Here is an 11,342-nt window from a genome sequence, read left to right on the forward strand (position 1 = left end):
GTGTTCCTAGCCTGCTTGTACAAGACTTTGTCCCCTTTTCTGTAGGCATCCTCCTTGGCTTGGAGTTTTGCTGAGAACCATGGTTTATCAATGTTGTATTTTAAGGAAGTCCTGGTAGGAATGCACAAATCCTCACAGAAACTGATGTATGATGTTACAGTCTCTGTGAGCTCGTCCAGATTGCCGGTAGCAGCTTCAAAAACACTCCAATCGGTGCACTCGAAACAGGCTTGTAAGGCCCGCTCTGTTTCGTTGGTCCATCTTTTAACAGTCCTTACCATAGGTTTGGCAGCTTTTAGTTTCTGCCTGTAGGCTGGGATAAGGTGAACCAGGCAGTGATCAGACAGTCCTAAAGCTGCTCTAGGGACAGAGCGTTATGCATTCTTTATTGTGGTGTAGCAATGGTCCAAAATATTTTTGTCTCTGGTAGGGCATGTGATGTGTTGTCTGTATTTTGGCAGCTCGAGTGTAAGTTTTGCCTGATTAAAGTCACCAAGAATAATAATAACAGAGTCCGGATGTTGTTGCTCAGTGCCGTGATGTGATCGGCGAGCTGTTGTAATGCCACGCTCACGTGCACTTGCGGTGGAATGTAAACACACACGAGAATGAACGAGGAAAACTCTCACGGCGAGTAAAAGGGCTTACAGTTAATTAAAGAGTCCTTCTAGGTCGAGATAGCACATCTTCTTCATCACTGTTGTATCTACATCAATGAAAAGTGGTGTATAGAGCCATGTATTATAATTTTTTTACAGTGATTTTACTGTAATTCCTGCCCTTATGATTTTGGCTTTCATTGACCATTATCACATTATTTTGTTCTCACAACATTATACAAAGTATATAAGTTTTAACCAGGATTTTCGTTCATTGAGATCTAATATAGTGTGATTTAGGTGTTCCTTTAATTTTTGGAGCAGTGTATATTAAAGCAATAAGCACCAAGAAGCAGTGGGTTACAGTGCATTTTATAACAGCTAAGGGCGTTGTGGCACGACGCAAAGCGGAGTGCCTAAAACCCCGTAGCTGTTATAAAATGCACTGTAACCCACTGCTTCGAGGGGCTTATTGCTTTTATAAAACGGTTATTCCATATGCTTAGCAAGGTTTCATAAAATAAAGTGAATAAAATGATATTTAGGCTATGTGGTGCGGTCAGCCGTTATATGTTGGGGTATTTTATAACGGCTTAGAACTCCGCTCAGCCAATCAGAATCAAGGACCAGAACTGACCGTTTTATAAGAATAGTTATGTTCCAGGTTTTTATCTGGGAATATATGAAAGTAATAAGAATAATAATAATAATAATAATGATAATAATAATACATTTAAGAAAAAAAAACACATCCTACGACATTTGCATGTGCCAAAAAATTCATAATGAACATAAAACATTCTCATCAATGTTATACACTAATAAAAACCATCCTTTCTGGATTTTTTGCGTGTATTTTTTTTACATTGTATGTATCATTTTGCCAGTCGACACACTGTTGCATCCCAAAATTTAAATCCTGTCCATGTCTAGATCGGACGCAGAAAACTGCAACACCACTACATTCCCCCTCCCCTTCCCTCGCGCTCAACCTCTCCGCCCAGCCATTCATTCATATTTGGTCTTCCGGAAGTATCTCAGGGTCGGGCCAGTCAGTGACTGCGCGAGCTGACTCGTGGGGTGAGAACAGTTTCATATTCAATATTTCAGCTATTACGAAGAAATGCGCGCAAATATCTGTAAGCGTTTGAGAAGAAATGTGTATTATTGTAAGTAGCAGTTAGAGAGCGTTGGTTGTCTTACAAAGTTTGCAGTGAGGTTTCCAAGGCAGCAGTGTGTCTGAGAGCTGTCACCGGTTCGAACCCTCGGTACGCATAAAATGGCTGGTCGCAGGTTCGAGCGCAGTCAGTGCTTTTGACCAAAATATACGAATAATTTAAATTAAATTCAAATTTTTACGTTATTGATGGTGATATCACTCGGGTAAAGACTTGAGTCATATAATGCCACGGGTTCGAATCGCTGTCTGGACTCCACAAGCATCAATGCGCGGTGTTTCGTTATACGCATATTTTTTCATTCTGTAAACGGACCTCCGACGCGTAATGGCGTCGAACGTCCCCGTGTTGATCTTTACTTTCCCTCAGTGCTGCATGGATGTGTACGGACATTGGTGTCGAACCCTGAGCCGTGCGCTGACATATGAACATGCTTTATTTGTGATGAAAAGCAAGGGAAAGAAGGAGGACTGGACCTGCTACCATGACAGCGCGCTTCAGCATTGTATATTACTGACTGCTGCGCTCTGTTAAGAGCACTTTTGCAAATATTACAGGAAAAAAAGTTTATTTGTCAGAATGGAAAAAAAAAAAAGAATTCCACACTGACCTGTTTTAAGACGCGTTGGTATCTGGTTAAACTTCCTTTTTCTAAAGAATTGATGGGAATTATACTTCTCTGCTTATGTCATATTGTTATATTTATTAACTTTTATATATATATACGCTGTTTTGTGTTTCTACAACAAAATCGTTTTAATAACAATTGCAATCATATTTAGTACAAGTCATTCATTCAAAAAGGGACAATTGACACATGACACAGATGTGCAGAGAAAGGATGAGTTTATCTGTGTTTTAGATAAAAGGAATGGAATTAGCCATATCAGTGAATATCAATGTTGTCTTGTTGTGTAAAGAATCTGACATTAATTAAATGTAACTGTGCTACTTACAGTATGTATGTAGCATAAGACAATGGCAAGTTTTTGTATATTTTTATTCCCCCCCAAGATTATAATTGTAACATATATTTAAATGTATTTAGGCATTAGTATATAAAACAATGGTAAATTAAACTTTTGTTTGAAATGTTTATATTATTATTGATAATAAACTTACAGTACATAATAATTTATTTCGGGGATAATAATGATAATAGTATCCCTAAAATATGTATTTACAAATTTTCTTTCAAGATGCATTATATCGCCTCCTCTGTTTGCTCTGTTTAACTGCAATTGTCTGTTATGAGACATTTGTAAAGGCATGGATGCTTACTTATGTAACATGAATGACAGATCATGAAATTATTTTTTTCCAGTAACACAAAAACGTTCTCATCATCCATTTGTTTGTAATCCCCCAGGCTTTATAATACAGCTGCAAGAAAAAAACTAAGAGACCTATCCAAATTTTAATTTAATCATAATTTCTAGATGTTTTGTGGATATTTCAGTCCATTGTCTGTTGAATTCCAGCAAAATCAAACCTCAGGAGTGACATAAAGTTATCCAACTGCAATGTGAAAGACTGACAGCATGGCAAGACACATGAGGTTATTGTATAAAATATACATTTTTGAAATTTTCCTATGTACAAATATTACTGTTGTATTGCTTAAAGGTGAATATGAACTATGATTTTGTATTTTCTGCAAATAAATGCAAATGAAAACAATGTTGTTCGAAGAAATATTGTCTGTATTTTACAGAATGAAGCAAAAATGATAATTTTTCCTAAACACATACATGTAAATGGTAAATTCAGGAAAACTGAAAATAATTTTGGAATATTTTTTTTGCGCGGCTGTATACAAATTGAATATATAGTTAAAGTATATAATATATGCTTTTACAAAACTACAAGAAACCTATAAAAACAAACCTCTAACCCCATAATAAGGAGAAACAATCAAATATGTATTTACCATTGTTGTTTTATAGTACATTCATGTTTTTATTTTAATTAAAATTTTAGATGCCTTGGATGAGTGGGGGGTCCTGGCTCAAGGGAGTACCAGAAACATGGACGAAAATCTACACTACACTGGCATGGAACTGGAAATTTTGCCATTTACATGGATTCAGCAAGATCCTTTGGCCTTACCAGGCAATATTTCATCATTCTCTCAGGTTATAAAAACCTGACTTACTGCATGGGTACGAAATAATATGATTTCTTCTCTACTGCTGAATGTACAGATGTTGCTATGCGCAAACATTGTGCATTGGACAAAATAGGGGAGACCATTTTACTGCAACCAAAGATTGCCAAATGTCTGAAGGTCGAGAGTGTTTGGTATCAGAAGAGGGGCTCTCGGCGGTGACTGAAGACAGAGTCAACCTTAATGTGTTTTTTGTTCCATCACAAGATCAGACAGGGGTTGTAAAGGATTACAGCAAGAAGAGCTCACCAAATCATATCCTTGGTTCAGAATCAGACCAGGCAACTCCTCTTGAAAATAAGAGTGTTATAAATAAAGTCATTACTTTTGAGGAGAAAACAAGGAGTCTAGCAGTAAACTTGCAGTTGATACCCAAGACGGAGTCTGAGTCTCTTGGTACTGATGTTTGTGAAGTAAAAACCAAAGCTACAAAATTTGTCAACATCTCAACCAATGATTTATTAGAAATTAAGGTTAAACGACAATCTGTTTTAAAAGAAGGTTTTCACAATGACAAACTACCAACGGCTGCCAGAGTCAACCACACCAACAAGGAGCCGTGGACTGAGAATAAGACACGGGTTGTGGAAAAGCATGGGACACTGGAGATGGATATAAATGCACAGAACAAAAGTTTAGAATACAGTAAGGCCGACAGTACAGATTATAAAACACAAATTTTATATCATGGAGGAGCCAAGATGTTTGATATCGGAGGGACCCAGGCAATAACAAGTGAAGGATATTCTTTGGAAGAACAAAATGAGGTGTTAGATTTAAGCCTACCAAAAAAGAGAGAAATAAATAAAGAGAGGCAGTGTGAATGGGTTGTGGACCCTGAATATGAAGGTTCGCTTCATATGGAAGTTGATGAAATTGAAGATGAGCCCCAGCACGTTGAAGTGGAACAAGAGGACAATAATGAAAATTGCTGGATTCCATCGAATGATGCTCATACATATCTCTCACAGCATTGGGATGGACATCTATTCTCCCCCTGTCCTTACGTCACACCAACATCTATGTTTACCAACGTAATGACTCCAGATCCAATGGATACGCTACTTATAGATGATCAGGGCATTCCTTATACACTAACCCCGGATGGACAGAAGGTTCCACAGATTGATAATTCACAAGACACTGGGGAGCTGTCTAAACAAGAAGATCCAAGTCCAAGGCAAGGTGAAGATTATGTCCAGGGCATTACAGACGATGCAAATTCACTGTGTCCAAATATGTCTCTAGGTCCTGTTTCTTCAGTTGAAGCTTCACAAGTTGTTCCAAACCTGGAGTCAAAGTCTTATTACCCTGTCTCACCTGCCTTGTCCGACTTGGCATCGATTCCCATTCAGATTGTGGCTAATACTACAGGGTCAAACACTCCCATTCTGCTTCTTTCTCCATCTCAGCTTCAGTCACTTTCCTCACCAGCCTCCAAGAGTAATCCAGGCCTAATCACCATTTCTTTACCAGTGCAGAGATCGCAGACCTCCTCCATGTTCCTTGTTTTGTCATCTGCTCAGGTGTCCTCGACTCAAAGCTCACCCTCAACAGGGCAGTTATGTCAAATTTCCTCCACTTCCACTGTTGCACTTCCTCTAGCTGCTTGTCCGCTTGACCTGGGATCTATATTATGCGCACATCCCTCACTTCTCAGCCTCGGCTCGGTTTCCTCTGCCACAGGTACAGACATCTCAGGACTGAATAACCCCTCTAATCTTCCTCTTAGCCCTACCTCATCAACTGCTTCCTCCAGCACTTCCACAGTGATCTCTACAAGTCCAAGCAAGCAATCCTGCACCGATGCCTATGCTGACTTGCCAATGCCCACTTCTTTTCGAGAGGCCCTACTCAGATTAGCCATGTCTGCTGAGAAGAAAAATGAAAGCCATGCTCAAAATATTGAGACGGAATCGGTCGCTACTCCCTCCTCACATTCTGAAGATTCCTATGATATTAAAAACCATGAAACAGAGACAAACTGTGATGACCAGACTATGTCTACCTCAGTAGACCAAACAGACTCATTAGGCACCATCTCCAATGACACCTCACCGCCTCGTCCTGCATCACCCTTATTTCCCATGGATAACTCGCCGAACCAAGACACGCAAGGTCCACGTCGCATTCTTTACTGTCAGTACTGTCCACGGGTCTTCTACTATCTCTCGGACCTCGAACGGCATTCCATCACACACTCGCAAAACAAACCCCATGTATGCCAACTTTGCGGCAAGGCGTTCAAGCGTTCAAGCCATCTCGAGCGACACAAACACATCCATACCGGTCAGAGAAACTTTGTGTGCCAGCTGTGCCCTCGGCGTTTTCGGGAGTCCGGAGAGCTAATGAGGCACCAGAGAGTACACACGGGTGAGAAGCCATTTCAGTGCTTAATATGCCACATGCGGTTTGCCGAGCGCAATACGCTGCGGCGTCATATGAAGCGCAAGCACCAAGGTCAACAGCAGGAGGCGATGGACATGAATGCGAAACCTGTAGGGGAAGGGATTTCCCTAGCTGGTATACAGGAAGAGCCAGAGGAGAATGCGGAGTGGTACAGCTCGACGCTTCCTGAAATGGAGACTGACAGTGACACAGGGGGTGAATGAGCCGCTTGAGAGCAAAAACAATAGAGGTTTAACATTTTAGAAGAAGCATTGCTGTAAATACATTTTATTTATTCTGTATTGATATAACAGTTTCTTGGCTATAGTCTCAAATTGTCTGCATTTCATTCCACTTAAATCTTGATGACTGAACCCAGCAATGTTCACTTTTAATTGTGTTAAGCTTCAATTCTTTAGCTGACATTTATGTTTTAATTCCTCATCTTGAGTAAGTTTGAATTACCCTTATCATCTATCTATTTATTTATTGTTGTATTTTATTTTTGCTCTTGTACATCATCTTTCCTCAGGGGTGTGATATCATGTTAATTATCATTATTTATTATTTTATTACTTAAAGTTACAGGGAATGACATCTGATAGATTGATCTATAAATGTATCCCCAGTTTACATTTAGGACACTTTCAGATAATGTGAACAGACTTTAGGAACTTGTTGTGCTCCATTTTCATTCATCCTTTTGTTTCTCTTTATTTATTTTAATATTTATTAATTTATTTCAAATTTAAATCTATTTCATAAACCCATTGCCTTCTTCAGGGACCTGCTATTTATGTAGCTTGAAATTATGCTATTTGTCTGGACAAAAACTCTTTTACTTTTACTTCTCATGTTGGACTCTGAAACAACAGCTGTTAGAAGTCATAGCAGAAAGGTAATGTCTTTAAGTTCATTTAAAAATTTAGGGAACTTTTCACTGTGTCATGTCAGACATAAATGTCTGGTGCCCACTTATCTGAATTATCACATTAAAAAAATGAAACATTAGTTTACTAAATGTCTAATTTACCAATTCCGTATATTAAAAAGCTGTTTCATAAAGCAATTTTTAAATACCCTAAATATATATATAAAATCAAGTAGACTTCGAGTAGTTTGCCATGTAAGTAGAAAAAACATTTGCACCAGACACTTTGGGCTAATCTAAAATACTGTTGTTTAAATCTTTTTTTTTCAACTGAATCTCGTTATTTACACCACACTCTAATTATTATATTTTTTTGATGGTTCTCATGCTTGATAAACTTTGCTTTATAGGCTCACTGCAGCACATATAATACTGTGTCCGGCTGCTCAACAGTATCACTTAATGGCTCTATTTGGTTTGCACAGTTGTTTGTAAATTACTTTGACATTCACATATATTCAGAAGGATTCAGTATTATTTATTGAGCTCATTTCACAGTAGAATCAAACATTTATTAAAAGTTTGAATCCGTGTTACAATTTAAAGTTGCTCAGTTGTTTGAAACAAACAACAATTTTGCACCAAGGAGAATTATTTATTTATGGTTGAAATGTAATAATTTAAAATGTGTGTAATGTCAAAGATCACTTATATATTTAATACACAATTTAAAAACGAAACGGCAGATATTAATCAGCCTAATTTCTGTAACCTGTTTCACAGGATTTGGAATAAAATTGATCAAATCCAATTGCTTGCAACTCATTATATTTTCATTAAAAAGTGTCTTATTTACCAAGTTCCCTGCTGTTTTTAAGACTGTGAGAAGTTTAATATACTTTTTATTGACTTTATTTAATAGACTTTATGTGGAACAAAATTTTTTGAATTATGCAATAACATTCTGCCCTGAGTGATAGCAAACTAAACACATTTGTTGCATTGTATACAATTTCAGAATGCAGTTGTATTGCGTTTTTACTTTTTAATAAGCATGGTAATGCAGATTCATAGTGTTACACTATTAGCATTCACCATGTAATGTATCCCTGGGTAGAAAAGATATGGTGTTGAAATTTCAATATGTGGTTGCCATAGTAATTTATAAATGAGATTTAAAGTGCTTATGCATGGATGTACTTAGCATTCTTTAACCTTACAAGCTGTGCTAGACAGGGCTGTCTGTATATGTGTGAGTGACAGCTCAGATGTGCCTTTGGTCTGTGTTCCATTTGGCAGCATCAAGGAGAGTGGCTCCCATAATCAAGCCGACAGCAGGTGCTTTAAGTGTTGGTGTGAATGCCTATGTGTGTGTGAGGGAAAGAGAGAAACAGTGAGCGATAGAAACAGTAAAAAATCTGTAAGATTACATGCTTGCTATAACAAAAACCCTTACTAATGCTTATTCTCCATTAATGTGACGTGTACACAATAACATGCACAAATATATTAAATATATTAACATATTAAATCTGCATCTTCACTGCACAGAATGCTACAGATGAAAAATAACTTATTAAACGTTTGAACTTTAAATATGCTTGCATTACATCAGGAGCAAAAATTGAGACAAGCAGGAATGCTTTATGTGGGAGGGTAGCAGCTGAGCTGTGGTGTAAAGACTCATTAAGGAAACATTACGGTATGTTTGTCCTACACTAGGACAATGTTTCTATTGTGCTGTTTAAACAACATTATGATATTTTTTGTCCATGGGTAAAAGTCATGTGTTGTTTTCGTGGGCATTAGGCGTTAAAGGAACAGTTCACCCAAAAATGAAAATTCTCTTCATTTACTCACCCTCAAGTTGTTCCAAGTCTGTATACATTTCTTTGTTCTGATGAACACAGAGAAAGATATTTGGAAGAATGCCTGTAACCTGGCCATCATTGACTGCCATAGTAGGAAAAATAGCTTTATACATTTCTTTATTTCTGCCATAGATTTGTTTTTATAAATCTATGGCAGAAGATATTTTGTAGAATGTAGGAAAGCAAACCGCTGTGGGACCTTTTTTCGGGTGGCCAAGAACTGGTTGATGCACTGTCCCTTTGAAGATTCATCTGTTGCAATGTGGTCCACAAAGAAAATCCGGGGTGATACCAAGTGTTGTCACTCTCTTTGTGGTGATTGTGTGATCTTAACTGAGGTAGAATGATTTGGTGAGGGAGACCTTGGCTAAAGAGGGGTTTAGTCAGGATTTATCTTGATGTGATGGATTGACATTCAGACATTTAGTTGTCACAGAGAAATGCAAATGACATGAGCTTGCAGGTACAGAGACAAAAGTGGCAGGTTGTTAGCACAGAGGTGGCGAGAGCAGATGTGTGATCGTATTACCTGGGTGAGGCACAGAACCTTCTGGAGTCCACTGGTGAGGAAGCTGCGAGGCGAGGAGTGTGAACTTGAACAGGTGACCATATTAAAATATGTTATCATGTACGACATGGAATCTTAGGAGGCAGTTACATACGTGGCCACCAGGGGGCACACTCACTCCAGGTTTACATGACGTTATCATACTTAATGCTGTAACGCAAGAAAATTGGAAACGTAACTAGCTGTGCAACATTTAGAAGTGTGCATCTGGATAAGCTCTATTAGACTGCAGGGAGAAAATGTCCACTTTCATTGATTTGAACACATCTTGAGATGACAATCACAAAGGATTTTTTTCTTGCTGTAACTGTGCAGAATTTAGTATTTAAGATTATTGAATATTACCGTTCAGCAATGCTTTAAGTTTTAAAATTCCTCTTTTAAGTGATCAAAACATAGCCTTCTATGATGAAAACTTCAACATTGTTCAACATTATTTCACTTCTAACCAATTTCAACCTATGAATAAATGTCACCCGAAGAACTTCATGATATGTGAGTAAAGATCTAAAATCTTTTTCTATGCTAGCATGCAGTTTTAAAAACATGTAGGCCCGGTTTCACAGACACGGCTTAGCTTAAGCCAGGACTATGCTTTAGTTGAATTAAGATATTTATGTCACTTTTATAAAATGCCTTAGAAGAATACATTACTGGTCTGCATCTTGAGACAAAACAATGGCACTGATATATTTTAAGATATTTCTGGGCAAGTTATATTCAGTTAAGACAGGTCACCAGTGTTGGGTGTAACTAGTTACTAAGTAACTAGTTACTGTAATTTAATTACTTTTCCCTTGAAAAAGTAAAGTAAGGGATTACACAAAATTTTCTGTAATTTAATTACAGTTACTTCTGATGTAATTAAACTAAATACTTCGTGTAATATATGTGTGTGAAATAGTGGAACTGACATCAAAATTCAAAGTCTAACTTTAAAATCTGTGCTTTAAATGTATAATTCTCACATTTGTAATACTTTGGTCAGTTAATAATACTACTTTATGTAGTTTTATAGTATTTATTTGAATGAATTAAAAGAGCTGTTTCATGTCTATCCTTGAATCAATTAACAAATCAAGGTTGATATAGGTAATTAGTAATTAGTAATAAGTAATTAAATACTTTTTGGAGAGAGTAATTTGTACAGTAATCTAATTACACCATTGAATATGTAATTAGTAACTACTAATTAGTTACTTTTCAGAGTATCTTGCCCAACACTGCAGGTCACACATTCATTTTAGTCTAGGGCTAGCCTTAATCCTTGTCTGTGAAACCGGGCCATAAGTGTTGTTTTAAGTTAAGCAGGACTGAGGGTTTAGGCTGCATTAGTTAGATCAACCGGAACCAGGAACACAACTGATGTACTTGTTGCATCAAAGAGTGCAGAACAGTACTCTACTCTCAGCCAGTCTTGTCTCATTGTTCCAAGGTTACCACAGCGAGCAGGATGCAGTTCATGGCCAGACCTGATGGTAGAGCGGAGAATGGAAAGCGGCGACCTGACAAGAGCTGAGATGATAGAGCTGGATAAAGAAGGACGCGGTGACTTGACACGTCTTCACTACAAAATTTCAAATGCTATTAGATTATTAATGATAATCTTAAATCTATAATTTACCTTAGTAGTAAGTTTATTTATTTTTATTTAGCCTTGTTGTGCAAGCACTGTCGCGCTTGTGCAGAGGCAGCAGCTT

At 37.6% G+C, this 11,342-nt stretch overlaps 1 protein-coding gene across 5 annotated transcripts; it reads left to right on the top strand.

Annotated features, from left to right (window-relative positions):
• Nucleotides 1-1,619: 1,619 nt before the first annotated feature.
• Nucleotides 1,620-8,624, top strand: LOC130558549 (rho GTPase-activating protein gacF). Of its 5 annotated transcripts, none has more exons than XM_057341011.1 (3): nucleotides 1,634-1,679; nucleotides 3,259-3,335; nucleotides 3,758-8,624. In XM_057341011.1, the coding sequence occupies exon 3, from the start codon at nucleotides 3,974-3,976 to the stop codon at nucleotides 6,554-6,556; it is 2,583 nt and encodes an 860-aa protein (XP_057196994.1). In that variant the 5' UTR covers nucleotides 1,634-1,679; nucleotides 3,259-3,335; nucleotides 3,758-3,973; the 3' UTR covers nucleotides 6,557-8,624. The 5 variants fall into 5 exon arrangements, with proteins under 5 accessions (XP_057196993.1, XP_057196994.1, XP_057196991.1 ...); XM_057341012.1 differs by having other exon boundaries at nucleotides 1,646-1,768; XM_057341009.1 differs by having other exon boundaries at nucleotides 1,660-1,679; nucleotides 2,147-3,335.
• Nucleotides 8,625-11,342: the final 2,718 nt, after the last annotated feature.

This window comes from Triplophysa rosa, linkage group LG8 (genome assembly GCF_024868665.1).
Source record: "Triplophysa rosa linkage group LG8, Trosa_1v2, whole genome shotgun sequence".
NCBI lineage: Eukaryota > Metazoa > Chordata > Actinopteri > Cypriniformes > Nemacheilidae > Triplophysa > Triplophysa rosa.